Source organism: Hyaena hyaena, unplaced genomic scaffold (genome assembly GCF_003009895.1).
Source record: "Hyaena hyaena isolate Hyena2069 unplaced genomic scaffold, ASM300989v1 scaffold_294, whole genome shotgun sequence".
Taxonomy (NCBI): Eukaryota; Metazoa; Chordata; class Mammalia; order Carnivora; family Hyaenidae; genus Hyaena; species Hyaena hyaena.
In genome coordinates, this window is record NW_024080923.1 from 1,368,336 (window position 1) to 1,392,021 (window position 23,686).

A 23,686-nucleotide genomic window follows, 5' to 3' on the forward strand; every position below is an offset into this window, starting at 1 on the left:
CCAGGCGCCCCTATAACAAATTATTTTTAGGTTATGGAAGAGAAAGGAAGGCAAGAGAGGTTTCTGAAGCCAGAGGCGATTTCTCTGCTTCCCCCTTTCTATTCCACACGGAACAGCATTCCCTGGGCCCAGCTCAGATCTCCGGCAAGGAGCGGGCTCAGGATGGGGAGCAGGCAGGGCTGATCATTTCTGTTTCCCCAGTTCAGCACAGCTCCTCAGGTTTACTTGTCAGAAGCCAGGAGAGAAGGCACAGATGACTCCACCTCACCTCTGCCTAACTGTAGCAAGTAGCATATTTATTTTCTTGTTCAACAATCTCATTTTTAATGGCAACAACTTGATCTTCTAACTCTTTCAGGTGGTCAGCTTTTTCTTGTCTACTCAGATTCAAATCTTGGATCTTCTTTTCTAAATCTGAAGCAAGAAAAGGAAGTACAGGACGTATTATTTGTTTTCGGTGGATTCTGGTTACCCACCTTATATCTTCCACAGGGATTTGTGTGTCTCTTAAAGACGTATTTAGCTTTGTGTTTTGATTCAGCAGGCAAAACATTTATTTTCACTAGACTTCTCAAGGTTTTCACATAAATCAGGGCAGAAAAATTGATATTCTTGTCTAAATTGTATTTTACATCTAATGGCATTTATCAATGTCGCTTTAGACTTAAAGCGAGTTAGTTAGAATTCATTAGAAATGAAAAGACAAATGATGAGTTTTGATTGGATTTGGTGAATAATTTCAAAGATTTGTTCTTGCTGTTTTAACTGTTAAACAGACTGTCATTTCCATCTCTTCATTCTGCTCCGCTGATATGTAAGCCCTTGAACAGTAAAAGCAAAGTGATGCCTTTCACTCTTACCCACCCATCCACCTGCCCACCCATCCACCCGCCCACCCATCCACCCGCCCACCCATCCACCCGCCCACCCATCCACCCATTATCCCTTCTCCATTCGAATACCCGGCAATTGCGGTGAAGTCTAGCATGGAGCCCACAGAACAGCTGACAGTGTGAGGGGCCGTTAGGAAAGAAACTGCCCTTCGGTTGAAGTAAAGCTTTTTTTGAGAGAGAGCACGAGCAAGGCAATGAGCATGTACTTGAGTGGGGGAGGGGCAGAAGGAGGGAGACAGAGAACCTGAGGCAGATTCCGAGCTGTCAGCACAGAGCCCAACGAGGGGCTCGGACCCACGAACCGTGAGGTCATGACCCGAGCTGGCGTCGGATGCTCAACGACTGAAGCACCCCGGCGCCCCTGAAGGGGAACTTCTCAAGGAAGGAAAAGTACATGTCCCGCTTCACCTGGACAGATGTCACCCGGGTAGTACCGGGTGGCCCGGGGAATCGTCACCCTAGCCTGCAGCATGTGTGTAGAGGAAGGAAACAGGGTGCGGAAGGAATTTGAAACCGTTCTGTGAGCAGAAGCTGGGGATGTTCTACATAGAGAAAGAAGACTCGGGGGCATGCGCTGGAGTTACTTTCAAGTATCTGAGGGCTAGAAAAGCGGAGGAAATGTGACTTGTGTGATCCCGAGCAAACAGGATGGAAGTTCCAGGAAGGAAGATTTTGCCTGATTATAAAGAACTTTCTAGCAGTCGCAGCTGTTCAAAGAAAGAGCTGTCATGGCAGGTGGCGGGCATTCCGTCTCCAGAAACTTAAATCCAGGTCACCTGGGGCTGAAAAGGCACTTCAGCGCCGGAGGTATTTGCTCTAAAAGGAGAAGGGCCCCTGTGTTTCTGCCGCGGGAGTGGATGAGGCTGGGCCATTGCTCCTCGGCCGCCTGACCACGGCCTGCTCCGTCCTGGAAAGCCGGCCTCGGTGGATGCTGTCACCGGCCCCCCGATCGCCGGGGCTCATCCACACTTGGCCGCCAGGCAGTTCTGGGAGGCGGGGGACGGGCCCAGAGACGCTGGAGAAGGCGGAGCAGCTGTCGGTGAAGCCCGGCCCCAGGCAGGCCAGGCCCTGACCCAGGGGCTGAGAGCCCCTTCTGAGGGGCCCAGGGCAGACCCGAGGAAGGGCCACCCAGGAAAGCCGCAGAAACACAACACACGTTTGGGGAGTTGTTCGCTACGCCATGAACGGATAATGGAGCCAACTCTGTTTATAGAAAGCGTGATCCGGGGGCACCTGGGGGGCGTAGCTGGTTAGGCGTCCGACCTCAGCTCAGGTCAAGGTCTCGCGGTTCGTGAGTCCGAGCCCCGCGGCGGGCTCTGCGCCGGCAGCTCGGAGCCTCGAGCCTGCTTCGGATTCTGCGTCTCCCCCTCTCTCTGACCCTCCCCTGCTCGTGCCCTGTCTCTTTCGCTCAGAAATAAAAAAACATTAAAAAAAATATATGTGATCCAGAATTCTCTCCAGGTGTGCTTCCTATTTCCCGCTGGGACCCTGAATTACACCAAGTACTAGAGAGGGACCCTGGCTGGGGGCTGGGGTCCACTCTCACTCCACCTTGACCCTGACTGTGTAAATAAGGGCTCCTTTCCGGGATCCCAGGGGCACGTCTTCCAAACAGGTATGACCAGAGCACAGCCCTTATGCGGTTCAGACCCTTCTCGAGTGGCAGAATCAGGAAGGTGGCCAGACCGATGTCTTCTTTCCCTACCTCACTGAGCTGTGAAAACAGCTTTCAAAAGAGAGCCAAGAAAGTGGAGCGTGTTATTTTAGACTCCTCTTAGGGGGCCCCTAACTTCCCTTCCAAGCTAACTTCAAAACCTGTGAGAGTTTGAGTCTATGGGAACACGTGGGGACAATTTGCGCCTTGGCATAAGTCACAAGACAGAAAATACTCTTCCCATGCTTTGCTCCTGCAGTAACGACCAAGTTGTGTGAATAATAGCAGCTGATTTTCATGCTATTGCTTTTGGAGGGGAAATTAAAAAACGTTCTTTTTGACTCTTTCCTAGCAATTTCTTTTCAAAATCATTATGGAAATATGGAAAATGAAAACTGTGTAAATTACATAAATGTAAAAGCTGTAAATCATATAAACAAGTACATAGATAGAAAAAGTAGTGTTTTCTTTACTCCCGTCCCGAGATAATGAATGGTAACAGGCCGAGACAAATTTTTCCGGACTTTGGCCCACACCAATGGTTGATCTTCATTTTTTCCATGTCATAGTGACGAAATAAGTCATTCTAAGGTCAAAGACCCGTTTTATAACAAAGAAACGTTATACGTGAAGAGTCCCGGTTGTCTGAACATTTTGAGAGTTATTTATATCCCAAATGAACATGATTCGCTTTCAAGTTTTGGAGACAATATAAATACAACCAAAAATAAAACTAGACCACTCCTCATTTGATATTTCTTGATGATTTAGAGGTAGTTAAGGGCATGATGACTGACCAGAAAAATCATGAGTACAGGTTGTGGGAGAAGATTCTGATTAACTTTCTGATTGTATGTATTCTATGTTTACTACACTTTGTGTGCATTGATCAAAATCCTTCTTGATCAGAATCCTTTTCCACACTATAATTCCTTCTGCCATGCTGCCTACAGATCTCTGTGGCATGATCAGTGCCTTGGGGTCTCGATCATACGGACTCCAAAACAGTTATTTGCATGAGAGGGGAAAATAGGTTAGGATGGGGTATGTCAAGTTTGTCAACATCCACACTACTGATTCTCTGGGCAAAATGATTGTTCATTGTGAGCTGTCCTGTGCGTCATGGAATGTTTACCAATGCCCTGCACCCCCACCACTAGATGCTAGTGGTACCCCCGGCTGTGACAAGCGGAAATGTTTCCAGACATTTTTGTCCCCAGGGAAGGAGATAAAATTACCCCGGGTTGAGAACCAGTGGGTTAGGAAAAGGGCATTTCAGGTTGACCAAAGGCAATGCCAGTTAGTTCGGAGGAACACAGAAATGGCGGCTCACAGATACGCTTTGAAGTAAAACCATGCAAGTGGCTTGTTACACTGCCGTCCCCAAGGCACTGACCCAATTCCTCCTTCCTTTACTCAGTGGACTCGCATGTGGTTGAACTATGTCATGATAAATTGGTATTCATTCTACCAGGACGGTGCGGTACTACATTATTGTCAACTTGGTGGAGCGTGTAATAGGACAGAGAGGACTCCCATATAATCCAGTAATCCCCTTTCTGCGTATCTCTCTGAAGGAAATGAAATCCATATGGCAAAGAGATATCTGCATTCCCTTGTTCGTTGCACCATTATTCACAATAAATAAGATATGGAAACCTGAGTGTCCATCAATGAATAAAGAAAATGTGTGTGTGTGTATGTGTGTGTGTGTGTGCAAAATTCAGCCATAAAAAAAGAGTGAAATTCTGCCATTTGCAACAACGTAGGTGAAGCTGGGGGACATTATGCTAAGTGAAAATAAGCCAGAGAGAGAAAGACAAAGACTATATGATCTCACTCACAGATTCATGCGGAATAAAAAACAATAATAAGAAAAAGCCGAACTCACAGAAGCAGAGAGAATGGTGGCTGCCAGGGTCTGGTGGGTGGGGAAATGGGGAAAGGGTGGTAAAAGGGTATAGTTTTAAGATGAAGACTTTTGGGGATCGAATGGTCGGCGTGGCGCTGCCTAGTTAACGAGTGAATAAAGCTGTATTGCGTACGTGAGTAGATGTTAAACATTTTTACCCTAAAAAGTATGTGAGCTGATGGATTGTGTTGATCGGTAATTGCGGAAATCACGTTACAATGTATATGTCCATCGAGTTGTCACAGTGTACACATTAAAGGTATACAGTTTCACCTGCCGCATCAACCTCCACAAAGCTACAAAAAGGGAAGAGATACCTGCTACTCTTCTTATCTTGTCGTCTGTATCTACTGCCAGTTTTTCTGCCGCCTCTCTGAGCTGTTCCACTTTAATTAATGTTACCTTTGTTAGTGCAGTAGCACTTGTCTTCTGTTGAAGAACAGCATATTGGTTGGTTAGCTCTGCAAACTCCTGTAACAGAGAAACACTCCCGTCACCGGAAAATATTATAAAGCACGTATACATGTGTGATATTTGCCTGTTACTGTTCACAAAGGGCAAGAGGAAACCGCGATCCAATTGATATGTTGGCATCATCCTGACATTTCCAACAGGGCTTTTATTCGCATTGGTTTTTGTTTTTAGGCTGGAAAAAAAAAATCCTCAGCTTTAGCTAATTAAACATAAACTTGCTTGGTTACAAAAGAGCAACCGTGAGTCCACGTTAAGGCAATGATTTATGAGGCACCGACTGTTTGTGCTAAACTACTTAAGGTGGGAGACCCAGAGGGCTGAATGATGCAGGGCTGCCTTTGACAAATCTTTGGTTCGACTGGATCAAACAGCTGCCTATACAGGATGGAGGGCCCAGGGAGGGGTGAAGATTTAGCAGCAACGATACGTTGCTGGGCTGGCAAAAAGGTAAGAGAGAAATGAGGCAGGGAGCGAAGTGGAAGTGTTAGTATCCAGAGGTCCCCCAGTGTTAGAATGGAAGTCTCTGGGGTCAGCCTGAGTGGCTGACAGTCTAGAATGTTGAGTGAAGGCCAGGAAGGGCTCTGAAGATGGGGAGAGGGTGGGCGGGAGGTACCTCTCTCCACCCCTGTTCCGTAGACAGCATGCTCAAGTCCCAGGTGGTGGGAGGTGACCCCGCCCACTAGGAATTAAAAGCAAGAGAACAGACCGATTGTAAAAACACTTCAACGTCTTTCTTTTGGTTAAGCTCCTCTATTAATGCAGCCAACCAGAGACAGCCTGCTCAGAAAAGGAGTTGATGGTTTCTTTCAGCGAACTAGATTAATAGGGTATTTTCCGCAACTGTTTAATTAACGCACTCCGACTTTTGTAACGTGATCTGTTCTCTTTGGCAGGTGACTTTCACTTGTTTTCATTATAGGTTATGTGATTTATTTCCAGTAAAGGGTAAATATGCCCAGGACAGACCAACGGCACAGACTGAATGTTTGGAAGGGGCGGAAGAAGAGGCGAGGTACCACTGGTAGCCCCAGGAGGGGCGGATGGGGAGAGGAAGCACCCCTCGGACGGTCGAAGGGCGTTTGTCTTCCCCCGAGACAGCCGTGCACGACAGAAGAGACCTCATGACCGTGGCAATGAATCCCTACTAACACACACCACTGAGCAGGGCCCAGCACTGACGGAACAGCTCACGAATGGCACCACGAGGCGGGGTTAAAGGACTATCCTTCAAAGAAGCACTGTCTGCTCTTGGTGACACCGGTGGGCTAATGACCTGTTCGAGGCCCCCAGCCTGGCGTTGGGCCGACGCGGCCTGAGCTCTCACGCGGGTGGCTTGCTCCCCGTTCCTATGCAAGGCGGTCCGCAGCCGAGAGAGTCCACCTTCCAGCACCGAATGCTGCTTTGCTAAGTCCAGCCTGTTCTCCGTGTCCTTGGCTTCCTTTTCAGCCTGTCATCGATGGAAAGACCAGAAAGGAGAAAGTGTCTTCATGTAACAAACAACGCGAAAGCAAATGATCTAGTTATACCCTCCAAAATAAGCTAGGTGCGAACGGAAAGTAGATCATTCCTTCAATTTTTCTGTTCCATTAAAAACAAGGTTGTAATAAAATACTTCAGGCATACACAAGGATGTAAAAGTAAATATGGTACGTGTCTACACGCTCACCAGCCAGTTGAGGAATAAAGCACTCGTCAGTGAGCTCAGGCCCTCATCCCCTCCCCTCCGTCCCCCTAAAGGGAACCGCTATCCTGAATCTAATATTTGTCATTCTGTGTGTTTCTGCATGCTTTTCACTATTACGTAGTATTTTTTTTTTTTATCATATGCGGTATTTCTTTTTTAACTTTATACAAATAAATGATACTGTATATTTCTGCACCTTGAATTTTTAATTCAAAATTATGTGTGTATATTTCACCTTGGCTAATTTGCACCGCTCTTGTTTATTCAGTTTTAGCGATTTAAAGCATTCCAATGTTTGGATATATAATTTATATTCCTATTCTCTAGCTATTTATCGCAGGTGGCTTCCAATTTTTTCCCCTTACAAACAGTAATGACCATCTTGTACTTGTTGCTTATTTCTGTGACTATATTTGTCATATTTAGAAGTTAATACTGCCTAGTCATCTGTTATATCCTTTTTAGTTATTTATTTTTAGAGTGAGAGATCATGAGTGGGGGAGAGGGGAAGACAGAGAGAGAGTCTTAAGCAGGCGTCATGCTCAGCCCAATGCAAGGGGTGTGGGGGAGGGGGCTCAAGGCCACAACCCTGAGATCACCACTCAGATCCTGGGATCACCACTCAAGCGACTGAGCCACCCAGGCGCCCCTGTTATCTCTTGTATCTCAGTCTTTGCTCATACTTTCATGCCTTCTTTGATTTTCTGAAGCACAATAAACATTATGATTATGTGTTCTGTATCCAGTGATGGCAATATCCGCAGTCTCTTGTGTTCTGATTCTGGTGTTTACTGTTTCTGGTGACTCCTGCTTGAGGCAATTTGTTCTTTTATGTGTTTGAGCAGAAATGTTTGAGTCTCCGTTTTAAGGTGAATTCTCTTGTTTGCCTCTGTCAGGCACCTGAGGGTGGCCCAGGACCACCTTAAGGGACATTTTAGCCCGGGTTGTGGGGGCCACACAGGAAGTGTGAATATGACCCTCCAATTCCCGTGAGAGCCAGCTTGTGGTTGGATATTTGTAGTGAAGACTTTCCTTCCCTACGGCCCCAGTATCTTACGGGCGCTGCTGTGTGTGTGTGTGTGTGTGTGTGTGTGTGTGTGTGTGTGTGTGTGTGTGTGTGTGTGTGTGGTGGTTTAACATTTCACTAAGGATTTTGCCTTTCCATTTGGAGTCTTATTCTCACCTTGAATGGGCTTTGTTTTCTGTCTCTTCTGCACGCAGAGCGTTCGAATGCTCTCATGCACCAGGGGTCGGCAGAGACCCTCCCCGCTCTCGGGTTCATGCTTTATTACCTCTCTGGCGTCAGGCTTCCCCGTCACTGTTGGCCTTGAAGAGTTCCCCCATTTCTCACGAATTCAACTGTGTATTAAAATTTAAAACGATCCTCTGCAACACCTTGGGTATTTTTCTACCAGGAGGGCCCCTGGGGGCCTGGCCCACCGAATACAAGTCCCTTCTTGTGCCCTTGGACACAGGAGGAAGTTTTTCTAGAGTACAAGTCTAGGACTGTTTCTGTAAAGGACCAGATAGTCAGTGTTGCGTGCTGTGTCGTTCATAAAGTCCCTGCTGCAAGCACGCGACTCTGTGCCCTCCTCCATGCCCGACGGTACGGGGCTGTATCCCAACCCAACTTGGTGGCCTGGGGTGAGAAGGCCGTCAGTGTGTCTCTTTGGCCCACAGGCTCTATTTTGCCATCCCTGGTCTAGAGGACGTATATACCTACGTTAGCACCTGGTTCATGTCCAGCCCTTTTAATTTCCTGCTGCACGGCCTCCTGTCTCGTCGCTTTCTGCTCTTCCTTCCCAACTGCATGTACTTAGACCTATAAGACCCGGCTGCAGAACAGAGAGGGACCCGGCTGAGGAGCCAGCATTCCGCGGAGAAGGGGAGGGACTGGAGGAAGGCACTTCACGCAGCTTGGGACTGGGTCCCGTCCTGTCCTCCAGCGGCCAGACTCCGCTCCCAGATCCATTCTGTGGGCTAAACCAGAGCTTTGCACCCTGCCCCGAGCTCTGGACCGAATGCTTTCTGTAGGGTGAGATGTTCTTTTGGTCTTAACATAGTTGGATGAGATCTCATGCAAAACCTGGCGCTTACAAAACCCTGGCAGCAATTAGCTTTATTTCTTTGCTTGTGAGCTTTAGCAAGTCTATCTCTTTCCCTGCCGTCAGAGGGGATTAAACTCTGGCCTCAAATCTCCCTTTCATTAGCTGTGTGACCTTAGGCAAGTCACTTAACCTCCCTCAGTCTCAGTTTCCTCATTTATAAGCAGATAGTAGCACCCGCTTCACTCCCCAGGATGGGTCGACTATGAACGAAGTGATACAGTGAAAGCTCCACAGAACGTTGGGCGCCTGGGTGGCTCCGTCAGTTGAGCGTCTGACTTGGGCTCAGGTCACGATCTCACGGTTTGTGAGTTCGAGCCCTGCGTTGGGCTCTACTGTCAGCACCGAGCCCACTTCAGATCCTCTGTCCCTCTCTCTCTGCCCCTCCCCAACTCATGCTCTCTCTCTCAAACATAAATAAAACATTAAAAAAAAGAACATCAATTAATGCATACAACCACCGTCACTTCGTTTTATCCTATAATCATCCCGTCAGATGGGTTAGGCAAGCATGACATTGGCACGTGTAAAAACCATGCTGTGTCCACATTCAAAATCTTTTTCAGGTTAGTTTCAAAGAGGGTAGAGAGATACCTGCAGCGCGTTCTTTTCCATTTTTGTCATCTCTGCAGTCAGCTGTGTGATGGTAGAATTAACCCGTCCTTGGGCGATTTGAACTTGTTGCAATCTATTCAGCGTTTTGTCGAGATTTAATAGAACATTTGCTGCTTTTCTATGGTAAGATATTAACGTGTCAGATTAGATAAATATACAGTTATTCATTTATTTCACCTTGGGAGTTCATTTGACTCAACGGAAAAACTTGGCTGAATTATTTATAAAGTAAATTTAAATGACTCTTAAGCAAGGCAAAGTGCTAAAGTCTTTATTTTGAGAAACAGGTATAGTTACACGCCCGTAAGAGCGCATACATATGCGTATCAAGTAGATAGGGATTTTGACAGATATGGAAATCGGTGATACGGGTCTTGTTCCTTAGTTTCTCATAACCAGAGAGGGTTGAGGACTCTCGTCGCCAAGCTTTGAACAAAATAACTCTGCGCAGCCGATTCCAGTTCCCTGGTTTGTCAAACTTAGGCAATGCTCTCTAAATCCTTACTGGAGCGGGGGTGGGATAATCAAGAGACACCACAGACAGCGACGAGAACGAAAAGCCCTGCGTTTTCAGTTTTCAGGCTGTGTTTATTCAGGGTTATTTAAGCCTCACTGACATCCTAGCTGCCAGGGGCCCAGTCAGAGGTTAAAATCACAGGCATTCCAAGTGACAGTCTGTTTTACAGAAATAAGCTCACCTCACAGTCAGCGGTCAGCAGACCCCGAGGTCTGTGGGCTCAGAAGCACGTCTGGGAGAATGTACTTTGCAGGGGCACGATTAGAAGTGCGCGTGGAAGAGTGAGACTCACTAACTTGTGAAACACCCCCTTCCCCATGCAGTCCCACCTCTTCTTCTAGTGCATTCTCTCCCTCACTTTTTTAAAAAGGCTGTTATTGTTGTTTTTCTTTGTAAATTTTTTTACATTTATTTACTTTAGAGACAGAGAGAGAGATTGGGAGACAAAGCGTGAGCAGGGGAGGGTCAGAGAGAGAGGGAGTCACAGACTGAAACAGGCTCCAGGCTCAGAGCTGGCAGTCAGCACAGAGCCCGACGCGGGGCTCGAACCCACGAACCGCGAGATCATGACCCGAGCGAAAGTCGGACGCTTAACCGGCTGAGCCACCCAGGTGCCCTTATTTGTTGTTGTTGTTTTTTTTAAAGCAATTTTGGATCATAGCAAAATTGAGCAGAAGGTCCAGAGAGGTCCCTTATACCCGCTGCCACCCCCACCCCCCCGCCCCGCATAGGCATAGCCTCCCCAGTGATCAACAGCCCCGCCAGCCTGGTGTGGGTGTTAGCGTTGACGAACCCACATGGACACGTCATAAACACGGAAGTCCACAGCTTACACGGGGGCTCACCCTTGGTGTCCATTCTGTGAGTCTGGACAAATGCACCATGACAAGTATTCATCCTTAGAGTATCCTATGGCGTGTTTTTATTGTCCTAAAATGTCTCTCTGTTCCCCCTTTCCATTCCTCCCCTCAGCCCCCGGCAACTACTGATCTTTTTCGCCGTCCCCACAGTTTTGCCTTTACCCAAATGTCCTGTGGTTGAACCACACAGTGTGTAGTTTCCTTTCTGTGCCTCTACACTTACAGGAGGGGTTCAGGAGACTTCTCATAACACTCCCCCCAACCACCGTATCCTTTGATTGTATTCTTTTTCCTTCAGATTTTTTTAGATTCTTTTTTTTTAGTTTTTAGGGAAAGAGAGAGAGCACACATGTGAGTGGGGGAGGGGCAGAGAGAGAGAGAGATTGAATCCTAAGCAGGCTTCATGCTCAGTGCAGAGCCCGACGTGGGGCTTGATCCCATGACTCTGGGATTATGACCTGAGCTGAAATCAAGAGTTGGATTCTCAACTGACTGAGGCACCAAGACACCCCTCTTTTTCCTTTAGATTTTCATGTAGCTGCTTATTAAATTTAGAAAATACCAAAAATTAGAAGAAGAAGGAGGAGGAGGAGGAGGAGGAGAAAGAGAAGAGGCGGGGGGAGGAGGGGGAGGAGGAGGAAGAGGCAAAAACACAAAAAAAGAAACAATGTACAGAAAGGGAAAAACTTACCACTAATCCTACCACCTTTTAAGAAAGCAGCATAGGCCGGTGTTTTTACCCTACAATTATTTTTTCTTTCCATGACGGAGACCCTCTTTAGTGTATAACCTCATATCCTCTGCTTAAAAGCATTAGTATTACACTCTAAGAATCTCTGCGTGTTATTAAGAATCCTTCCTCAGCATCATTTTTAATAGCCGAGTGATTGTACTTAGTCTTAAGTACTAAGCCTGGCAGGGGCTGGGCTTACAGCTGAGGCTGGCACACCTCGTTTACACAAGTGGGTATGGAGACAGCGAGGTAGCTCAGGTCTCAAATGCTGGGCATCCAAAAATGGTGGTGGATACTGATGACGTCGCCACCATCCAACTGACCCTGTGACCCTGACCCGCAGCACCCCACGCTCATAAAAACATCAAGAGGCCTTTTCCGTTTTGCTCGGCTAAGTGAGCAAGGGCAAGGGGAAGCAAGAGGTAGTTGACGCGTCTTCCTCTGTCTCTAATTTTACTCCTGTGTTATTCCCGGGGCACCAGCGTTCCTTTCTTCCATCCCTTGCCACCATATCTTTGTAGTGTAGTCTTTAGAACAAAATTCAGGGGCGCCCGGGTGGCTCGGTTGGTTGAGCCTCCGACTTCGGCTCAGGTCACGATCTCACGGTTCGTGGGTTCGAGCCCCGCGTCGGGCTCTGTGCTGACAGCTCAGAGCCTGGAGCCTGGTTCAGATTCTGTATCTCCCTCTCTCTCTGACCCTTTGCTGCTCACGCTGTCTCTTTCTCTTTAGAAATAAGTAAAACATTAAAAAAAAATAAAACAAAATTTAGATCTTCAAAGTACTTACTGTCTACTTTGTACCAGACATAGGTAAACAAGAAAGGGAAAATATACCGATATTCCCGCCACTTGTTAAGATACTGGCATATAACTAATGTGCGACATTTATTATTTTTTTTTATTTTTATTTTTTTAAAATGTTTATTTCTAGGAGAGAGAGAGAGAGAGAGAGACAGCGTGAGCAGGGGAGGGTCAGAGAGAGAGGGAGTCACAGACTGAAACAGCCTCCAGGCTCTGAGCTGGCAGTCAGCACAGAGCCCGACGCGGGGCTCGAACCCACGAACCGCGAGATCATGACCTGAGCGAAAGTCGGACGCTCAACCGACTAAGCCACCCAGGCGCCCCTGGAAAGGCATTCTGAGTCTAAGGCAAATGGAGAACCTGTGTCCTCACCCACTGCCTCCCAATTCCCCAGCTGCACCTGCAAAGGACTTGCAGCCTTCACGGTGGGCATTGAACTACTGGAGGGTAATTTCATTTGGACGTTAAATAACCCCTCACACAAATATTTTGCAGATGGTCTTTTAGCAGATGGTCTGTGAGAAGAGGAATGGGAATATTATTATTGTACTTACTCAGCTCCGTTTGCTTTCACCAAAACCTTCCGGGCCTCATCCGCTGCCATATTTAGCCTGCCCTCATCTGCTCTGTAGTCCTCACAGAGCTGTGTCAGTTTCCGTATCTTGTCAAGTTCATGGGTCAGGTTTTGTGACGTTATTGGTAGGTGGATGTCAAGTACATGGCTTGCAACCTTCTCTATGTCCTCGGGAGGCACGTTTTCCTCTTAAATAAGAAAGTGGGTTTTAGGTCATTGTGTCTCCTTATTCAACACTATATCTTGTAAATACAACCAGAACGAACTCTAAATCAAATGTACTTGCACTTGATTATGTATCCCTAGAATAGAGGGATTAGGTTGCCTGTTTCCCCAGATTCTTCTTCATCCTCAGTTTCCCCTTCTCTCTGAATACATGCTGCACAAATGACTGCCGGAAAAATGAAAACCTACCGACTTGGAATATTGTTTATGTTCTGCAAAACATACTCCAAGAACTATTCAAGCACCGATTCAAAAGCAGTTAAAACGTTTAGATGCAGGTCGTTAAGATTCAAATACAGTAGGGGCGCCGGGGTGGCTCAGTCAGTTGAGCCTTCAACTTTGGCTCAGGTCATGATCTCATGGTTCATGAGTCCGAGCCCTGCATCAGGCTCTGTGCTGACAGCTCAGAGCCCTTTGGATCCTCTGTCCCCCCTCCCTCTGACCCTCCCCTGCTCACACTCCCTCAAAAATAAATATACTTAAAAGATTCAAATGCAGTGAGGCATTGGGGAAGCACCAGGTTTGGACTCAACAAAAGTCCATTCTAGTCCTCCATGACCTTAAAAACGCTCACCATCGTCACCCATCTCCATAACTGGACAACACCAAAGTCCTATTTTGAGAAGGCAATGTGATCATACAGAGGAGAGCACCTGATGAGTAATTTATTATAAAGAAACTGTTACATACACGCATGCCCTACTTTTCAGGAAAATAAAATTGGTCGTCCCTGAGAACTGAAGCAGAAGATGGATCATTAGGGTTCAGGCTGGTAACTCTTTGTGCCTTTCCGGCTCCTGACTGAGGCAGAATGCTACGTCCCACACGGGGAGATGGCGCTCTAATCCTCGAGGGGTTTCCCATCACGTGGGGGAATCTAAGCCGTTCCATGTAAATACTGATCACATAAGAACAGAAGCAATAGATATAAGACAAAATGAGGGCGCCTGGGTGGCTCAGTCGGTTAGGCGTCCGACTTCGGCTCAGGTCATGATCTCGCAGTTCGTGGGTTCGAGCCCCGCGTCGGGCTCTGTGCTGACAGCTCAGCATCTGGAGCTGCTTCGGATTCTGTGTCTCCCTCTCTCTCTGACCCTCCCCTGCTCGCACCGTCTCTCTCTCTCTCAGAAATAAATAAAACATTAAAAATAAAATAAAAAAAAAGATGAAATGGTATGGGGCCCAGAGGGAGGAGGAAATATTTCAGGAAGAACCTCAGAAAGGCACATAAACTGAGCATGGAGGACAGTGAGATTAGACGTGGAAATGTGGGGTGAAGGCAGGGGTCAGAGCATTCTAAACCGAGGGAACCTCCGGAGCCCAAACCCGGGAGCGATGATCAGATCTCTGCTGGTGGGAGAGTGGAGTCTAAATGGGGGTGGGGAGGGGCCCCGAAGTCCCGAAGGGCTGGGAGCAGGACACAGGAACCTCTCAGTGTGAGGCTGACGAACTTGGGCTTTCTTCAGGAGACGGCGGCACCCAGACAGCTTTTAGCTTTTGAGTGACATGAGTATATAACCCGTTTGTAATCATTTTTGCTTTAGCTGTTTTGTCTCATACAAAAGGAATGTTTTACTTCCTGTCATGTTTTAAAAAAAGGCGACAATTTGGTGAATAAATTAAAATCATACTTTAAACAGAATGTACTGTGCTCGGGGAGTTGGCTCTTGTAAGAGATAGTATTTCCTGTTATAAAAAATTATTGGCATTAATGACTAGATCACAAATTCAAAATTTGTATATGGGACTAACTTTGTTAATAGGGAATTCAGACCACAAGAGAATATTAAGAGGGTCAAGAAGAACTAAATAGTGTAGCCATCATGCAATTTAACAATACTTTTATTTGGCTTTCTGGAAAAGGTAGAGGAGAAGAAATTGGTGAGTGAAGGGTTATGGCTTCCCAGTGACTAAGGGTCTTGGGGCCCAGATCAGAGAAGCTTCTTTCATGGAATAGGATTTTTCCCTTTACCTAATTGTTGTTGTAATAATCTGGACACAGTTTTATTTTTCACTTCCTTAGGGTAATTAAAGTACATTTTTTAAAAATGGAAACGTATTCAGCAGCAACAAGAAATATGACTGGTAAGGGAATAGGTTCTATGACCCAGGGAAGGGGGTGGAAAGCAGCTGAACTTGCCCTTGAACCATCGCTGGGGCCCAGAGGTGTATTATTGCACTATTTTCACACTGCAGGTCTGGTAGTTCCGTTTAGTTTTGGTTTTCGTGCCCGAACTGACCCATATTTGCAGAAATCGCCAACACGTTCCTCACGCCAGCCAGTTCCTGGATCTGTGTCTAGCCGATACGAATCCGTCTAGCTGACTCACTGGAAATTTGCTTTTGAACAATCAGGCAAAATGTCCAGGGAACTGATTCTGCCCCCATTCATTTTTACTGATTACTTTGGTTATTTTTACTGATTATTTGTACTGCCTACGTTTCTTCTCATTTTGAAAATCAGGACTAGAGCAGCTAATACAGTATCTAGTAACACTGAGATGGGAAGAATAATCGGCCACAGGGGTCTCTTACAAATATTAAATAGATTAACGAAGTGGTTGCAACGATCGTAACAGACATCCCAGTTGTCAGTTAATGCACATGAGGAGCGTTAAATTATTGACTCTGGAAGATGGTGATGGAGAAGAAAGCCTCGTAAGATTAATTCTGTGTATTCAAACTACCTTACTTGCAGAGTGTGAGATTTTTAGGTCAATTTTCAGCTGTACTATGTGATTTTTATCTTCAGCTAATAATTCTCTATAGTTTAAAATAATCTTCTAAAAAATAAAATAAAATAAACCTTTCCCAAAATAAAGTACAATGAGGGATATAACATTGTAATTGTAACAGTAATGAATCACAAATAGTTCCTTTTGCTCAATCACAGAGAACCAATATGAAACTTGGGAAGTAATCCATGATAGTTAACATCGGATATTTTATTTTTTAAAAAATTTTTTTTAATGTTTTATTTATTTCTAGGAGAGAGAGACAGCGTGAGCAGGGGAGGGTCAGAGAGAGACGGAGTCACAGTCTGAAACAGGCTCCAGGCTCCGAGCTGGCAGTCAGCACAGGGCCCGACGCGGGGCTCGAACCCACAAACCGCGAGATCATGACCTAAGCGAAAGTCGGACGCTTAACCGACTAAGCCACCCAGGCGCCCCAACATCGGATATTTTAGATACCACTTCACTATAGTATTTGATAGACTAACCAAAATTTGGTACACCTTGATCTCATACAGTCTGTCAGCAGAGAACATCATGTTAGATTTTCCTAACCTTAGGGAATCTGACAGAATCACCATGTTAGACATTTTTCTTTAAAAAACATATAGCTTCAAACACCAAGTTCATTGCTTGAAATTTCAACTCAATTCTAGGATCTAAAAATTTTTTATCACTAAACTGATCTTACACAGATAGCTATATGTTTTGGGTACACAGTTCATATTTTGGGACTATTGTCATTAAGAAATATTAAATTAAGGAGTATATCTGATTTATGCATTTCATTTCCATTAAATGTAATTTGGAATTGGTTGTGCTGTTTGAGTATACATTAAACTTAAAAAAAGAAAAGAAAAAGTTAAAGAAACAAAAACTAGTCCCAAAATACATTTTTTTATTACCTGACAAAAACTTTTTCAGTTTTTTGATCAGAAGACTCATTTTTTCTTCTTCGGATTCACTTTGGTTTTTCATAGTCCTCAGTTTCTCACTCAGCTGTAAGGCATTGTCTTTGGAGACTTCTGTCAGTTTACTTATATTTTGGAGCTGGAATAAGAAAAGAATAACAAGACGAGGAAACACAACAGTTAGGAACATGTGTGACGTTTCATCACTTAGCTGGGCCAGCTGGAATTCACTAAAAACAAAACCGAAGTCTAGGTAATTAAACAAAAGATTTATTTTAAAGGATTCCTTTAAAAAGTGATATTTGTTTGCATTATCATGTTGTCTTAATAATGTGAATTTATCTTGTGGTGCCTGGCTGGCTCTGTCAGTAGAGCACGCAACCCTTGATCTTGGGGTCGTGAGTTTAAGCCCCATGTTGGGTATAGAGATTACTTAAAATCTCAAAAAAAAGTGAATTTCTCTCTGAAAACATTATTAGTGATCAACACTGCTATTTGAAATCCATAATGGCCTAGTATTAATGATTTTTCCTGACACAAATATGAAACACAAATTCTGATTTAATGATACTTTTGCATGCTACATCATCAGTAAATTATTTAGGACTCTTTTCGTGGCCATTGTGCTTAATAAGTTGAATTTTATGTCAGTAAAAATAGGCACTCTTCTCAACACTCCTCAAGTTCAAATAACGTACTTTCTTTAAAAGCTAAAAAGAAAGCATTCCTCCTTTTAATAAATGAGTTTGAACTCGGAGCAGCCTACAAAGATAAATCCCAAACTTTTGTACATTTGGTGGAGAAATGATAGGTTGAAAAGACTTGCCCCCCAGAAGTGCAAATTCTTAATTATGTGATTTGAGAAAGGTTCTGGGCTTTTCTTGAGATTCCAACAAGTTAGAGAAAGAGAGGAAAAAACCCAGAAAGCAATAGGACAATATCACCAGCAAGTTGAGCTGTACTGAATAAATTAATTGTGACAGAAGTGGAGCTAATTAGGATCAAACACAATTAGGAAAAAAAATCGCCCTTTATTTCCTCACAAAAGGAGCCAGCTTAATTTGAGCTGTACAGATTTTGTGGAAAAGGGTTTCATTGCAGCCATTGGCAAATGATGAAACAGAAAAGAAATATTTCCATGATTAAAAATATGTATCTTCGCTTGGTGGAGAGCTGTTCCTTAATTCTCTAGAACTTTGAAAACCTTATAACGGCTAGCTATTGCAAAGACAGTTCTTAAAAGTTCCCAGCGCAAGAAAAAAATGTAACTGTGTGAGGCGATGGATGTCAATCAGAGTTATTATATTAATCATTTTTGCCATATATACATCTATCAAACCATTATGTGATACACCTAAAACGAACACAATGTTATGTGTCAATTATATCTCAATAAAAAACGAAATAAAATGGTTAGCAGTAAATAAGAATGCATAGGAGTAAAACGAGAATTCCAGAAATAATTACTCTGGCCAGGAAAACACCAGAGTATAGAGATGGAATCTGTATGGGTTAGTCAATGCCATATTCCGAAAGAAAGAGGCCGCTAAATTACTTCACTCTTCAAACCTCTGTCTGCAATCCATCTTCTGTCACAATGGACTCCTGAGAATTCTCTTACAATCTTTTCTGGCGCTGTTCCCCCTTTCTAATCAAGAGGAAAAGAGCATACCATTTTATCAACATGAAAACTCCCGCCCCAATCCTTTCCAGTTCTTCGTGTGTATGCTGCTTAAGCCAGATTCTGCTAAAACACACTTCAGGGGCTATCTTTTAAAAGCTGAACGCAGAGCTTAGTTAAATGAGGTGAGATTTCTGTGTTTTTGAGAAGGGGCAGTAAGGATTACTGTAACCAGCAGGACGCAGGACCAGGGTTTGCATTTGTTAGCTCACTGCCGTGTTCCCAGCACCCAGGTAAATGTCTCACACATAATAGGTACCCAATGAATATTTGTTAAAAGAGTGAACAGCGTACAAGTGAAAACTATGTAGCGATGCAGAATTAGGACTGTGTAAATAAACATTTTCAACGTTTAGTGTGTGCAGGGATATCATCCTTCAGCTTGGCTCATCAGAGGCGAGTTCCAGAACTCGGGATTCTGGGGTGTGGGAGTAAGGGCTCAGGCTCATGCAGGTGAGGCTCATGGAGGAGACTGTTGGAGTGTGTGTGTGTGTGTGTGTGTGTGTGTGTGTGTGTGCGCGCGCGCGTGCGCCTGCAAGCACATGTATCCACGTGTATGTGTGTGTATGCACGCTCATCTCTTTCTCTCTCTCTCTCACACACACGCATGTGCACACACACATACACTCTTAAGCATGATTCTCGGCCATTCTCGAGCTTGGCCCTCTATCCTTCTATCGATTCTGAGACCCAGAAGTAATGGCGTACATTTCCTTTTTTGTGTTTTTCAGGAGTTGGTTTCTGTTGCTAACAAATAGGAATGCTAACTGCTCTAATATTTAACTTATGTTGTAAAAAGAAATTCAGCTCTCTGGTTGTTCCTCTTCATCAAAGACTCTATGTATATGGTCAAAAACAGAGCAACTTAGGGCACACGTCGTCATCTTGGTTACAGATGAACCCAGTGTATTTACAGAATACCTAAAATTGCATTCGTCATTTCAAGATGAACATAATGTATTCATAAAAAGAAACCTAAAGAAAACTAGGCAATTAGATATTATTCTCATTTACTGATATGCCCGGAAAAATAAATGAAAACATTTAAAATTATTAGAGACTCAATTATCAGGTACTTAAATATTAAAATGTCTATCAACATAAGAAGGAGTATGAGGCGTTTGGGTGTATTCCTATTAAAATATTTTTTGGGGCACATGGGGGGCTCGGGCATTAAACGTCCAACTTTGGCTCAGGTCCTGATCTCGTGGTCTGTGAGATAGAGCCCCGTGTCGGGCTCTGTGCTGGCAGCTCAGAGCCTGGAGCTGCTTCGGATTTCGTGTCTCCCTCTCTCTCTCCACCTCTCCCCCACTCTCACACACACTCCCTCTCTTAAAAGTAAGTAAACCTTAAACGATTTTTTTTAAATAAAATATTTTCTAAAATTAAATTCTAGGGCCACCTGGGTGGTCAGTCAGTCGAGTGTCTGACTTTGGCTCAGGTCATGATTTCACAGCTCTTGGCTCAAGCCCTGCATGGGGCTCTGTGCTGACAGCGCAGAGCCTGGAGCTGCTTCAGGTTCTGTGTTTTCCTCAGGTTCTGTGTATAAATACACACATATACAAAAATATATATTTACACATGTATAGGTAATACATATATAATAGAAAATATGTCAATATTCACACATACCTCTAAATGCACGTTTACATCCACACACATCTGTATTTTTAATCCTATCTTTCCAAGCATATGAACACCTAATATCTAGAAGCTATCCTTCCCCTTAGCAGTTAAATGGCAGTTTTAAAAATTTCAGTTTGCTCTTCTCTTTTTACTGCTACAGCCTTACAAGTAGAATAAGAGAAGACATATTTACCCGAGTCTTCCAACCTGGAACCTGGCCGCTCGAAGCATGAATCGCGGACTCTGTTTCCTGAGCTTGCTGGAGGGCTTTGCTGGAGAGGGTCCGGGAGCCACAGGGCGGGAGCACGCACGACATGTCCCCTGAGTCCCCAACACACCTCACAGGAGAAATGATTTAGGTTCAAAAGCAACATGCTGGCAGAGTTTTTTGCAACGCCACCCAGGGTCACTGAGGCAAAGCAGAGCTCTATGCACGTGCATTTCTTCAACAGTGGTTCACGGACACAACCAGGAAATCTTTCTAGGCACCGAAATATCTGAATCTCTCGTCGGCATCATGTCAATCAATGCCATTCTTTTACGCTGAAGTCTTTGGGGAAACCAGTCAAATATCTAGCGTTCCTCACATGTTCATTTCACTTTTTTTTAAATTAAAAATTACCTTTTACTTACAGTGGAGCAGGAGGTGTATATGACCATAATCTGTACCATTGTGGAAACAGCAAATAATATAAATAAATATAAGATACTAAATGAAGCCACAGTCTTACTCTGAATTTTCTCACACGTTGACTTAGAATATAAAAAACAAAATGTACATGTGTTTATATTGTTTCTATCTTATCGAACAGAGCATATATGTTATTTATATTTCACATTTATAAAATAAAAATAAGAAAATAAAACGTAAGGCAAGGATATACGATTGAAGAGATCTGTATACCAAGTAGAAACTACCAACACTATACCGTCATGAGTATTTACCTTTTCCATCAGTATTTGGATATCTGGTACTGTAATCTGTTTTAATTTTTCCGATGACCAGTTTTCTCTTGAGCTTAGCTTATCGAAGATGTGAAGTAAGTCACTCCTGGTTTTTTCAGAGTTTTTTATGATAGAAGAGGTCTCGTTAATTTTCTTTTCAGCAGACGATGACCTCTGATAATGCCTCTTGATAGTCTCTGAGCAATCTATATTAATGCAAATTGAGGTCAGATAAATTGTGTGAAGACAAATGCAATTACGTATTTGTTATCAGGACAACTCGTTCACAGATTGACCATTGTCTGGGTCGCAACGGTCGGTACAAAAATTCGTCATCGTCTTCCTTGAATTTACCGGCAATGGGAAGGACAGCATAAGGAAACAGATATCGGTAGAATGGGTATAGAGCGTTGAGGGTTGAGGTGTATCTTGTGGACAGGGGTTGAGTGTTGGCTTTACCCTTTACTGTCTGGCTGTGTCCTGGAGCAAATTGGCTAACTGCTTAGATTGTGTCTGTTTAATGGTAATTTGTGAGGATGCAGTGAAATAATATGACAACACTCTGCCAAGTGTTTCACAAATGTATTAGCTATGTATTGATTAGTATTAGTGGTGACTACCTATATGTACCTATATGTACCCTAACATGAGACACCAACCCAGTTTACCTAACTATATGGAAGAGTTGCCGAATTTGTCCGGGAAAGGGCCAGGGAATAAATGCTTTAGGCTTGCCGGCCACAGCCTGTCTGTCACAGCTTCTCACTTCTGCCCTGTAGAGTGAAAACAGCCACAGGCAATACGTCAGTAAGCAGGCGAGGCTGTCTCCTGACGAAACTTCACTTGTAAAAATAGGCTCTGGGTAGAAGCTGCTGGTGGATAGTAGTTTGCTGACCTCTGATGTTGAGGCTAATGAAAATGGCTCTCATTGCCGAGCGTTTTCTACCTGCCTGAACATCTGTCAGTTTCCGCCCTTCCTATCCACTGAACACCGTGAGGTCGCCTTGGTGCGATTGCCCCCATTTTCCACATGAGAAAATGAGCCTCTGAGGAGGTAAGTTATCTGCCTGAGGTCTCACTGACAGTAAGAGACAAAGTCAGGATTTGATTTTATAAGTCAAAGTCAGAAGTGCTCTTAAGCACTTTTCTGTATTTTCCAGACTTACAGTAAAATACACACTCGTGAATGTGATACGGTACGTTGTACTGCAAATGAGAGTCGAGGAGGAGTTGACATTTTAACTCTGTATCTTAGGAATGCGAGGTGCAGGGTCCTGATCTTGACCCCCACACGACCGTAATTCGGGCACGAGACAACGGCCCCTTCCTCTTGCTTGGGATGATTTTCTGCCTTTGTTTCTCTGGCAAACTTTATCTTCATTTGTGAACTCCAAGTCAGAGGTCACCTGCTTCCCAGAGCCTTTCCCAGTAAACCCAGGAAGAATTCTGTTCTGCTCTGTTCCTCTGTGGCTTGAAGATGCCGTAATACAGGCCTGTCGTTGTTTGGGGCTGCCTTCCGTGCCTGTCCTCCCCTGTGGACGGGAGTAACTCAGGGCAAGGACTTGCTGTTCGCCCCGCCCCATCTCTACTGCCCTGCGCACTGTCAGGCATCCAGGGGAAGCTTCAGGAATTGCTGTTGGATTGCGAGCTTGAGAGGATTAACCTGGGGGCAGTGTTCCTTTCTTCCTAGTTGGCTCCGGTGCCTGCTGATGCCTTTTTTTTTTGAAATCGTACTGAAAGGTAGCTCAATGTGATTTGATTACGTTTTGAAACATCCTGGGAAAGTTCCAGAAGCTCCACAAAATTGCCAGGAGTCCCCAGCAGAAAAAAAGTCAAGACCACCTTTATCTGGCATGTCCCAGACAGAGGCCCCTCCGCTGGCTGCGTCCTGGGCAGGGGACAAGGCGCAGAACGCTGGCTCCGGGGGACACTGGGAGGGGCCAAGCAGGCTTCAGTTGCCCCTGAGATGGACTCTGTCCTCACAGCCTAATCTACACTCTCTCTCTCTGTCCACGTGTGGATTTTTAGATGCCGGTCCAGATCGTCCGTGCCACGAACAGCTCTATAGTGGGCCATCTGGATGGCGACAGTTGAAGGTCCTTTTTCCGAGTCACTGCTTGTTCCTTTGACTCTGAGGGAAGAGCCAAGGCTTTCTGGGCATCACTGATGTCTGTGGAGGGACAAGTTGGTTTTGGAACATCCCAGTCTAGTTCTGCAGCACTCTGGAGGGGGGGCAGCCTCTGGGAACTCCCACAGCGCGCAGGCTTGAGGCACTGGGGCTCGGGCGGCTTGCTTTGCAACACGGCGAGATGATCGCGAGCTGCCTGCCTTCCCCAGCAGCTTCCCGGAGTTGGGAAATCACCCCCACACCAACCCCCCCAGCCACAGCATATGTGTCCCGGCACCCCACTGACGGGCACCTTCTTCCAGATAGGAATCGGAGCAAATCCCTTACTCTCCATAGTCCTTACGGAGCACCATCCCTAGCTATTACACTAAATTTAGACCTTCCTTGAGGGTCATAATTCTCTTTCAGGTCGAGATCCGATGAAAAACTGGAGCATGCACACAGGCTAAGGAGACGCTGGCAACGTCTGTGCCTTGAGATGAGCTTTGTGCACGTTTTCCCTGTACCTCTCCATTAGGTGGGTTAGGGGAGCGTAGGTTCAGGGCTGCCTCTCCCGGTAGTAACAGGTTATCTGTTTCTAGATATAAAACAGCGATCTCATCAGAGATCAGGAGATGAGC

General features: G+C 45.0%; 1 protein-coding gene across 1 annotated transcript in view; it reads right to left on the reverse strand.

Moving 5' to 3' along the window:
- Nucleotides 1-274: 274 nt before the first annotated feature.
- LAMB4 (laminin subunit beta 4) overlaps nucleotides 275-23,686 on the reverse strand; it is a 94,830-nt gene continuing 71,418 nt past the window's right edge. Inside the window, 7 exon segments of the mRNA XM_039247246.1 lie at nucleotides 275-414; nucleotides 4,777-4,930; nucleotides 6,207-6,380; nucleotides 9,317-9,455; nucleotides 12,802-13,009; nucleotides 16,681-16,825; nucleotides 20,939-21,144. Coding sequence (XP_039103177.1) covers nucleotides 275-414; nucleotides 4,777-4,930; nucleotides 6,207-6,380; nucleotides 9,317-9,455; nucleotides 12,802-13,009; nucleotides 16,681-16,825; nucleotides 20,939-21,144 — 1,166 coding nt within the window.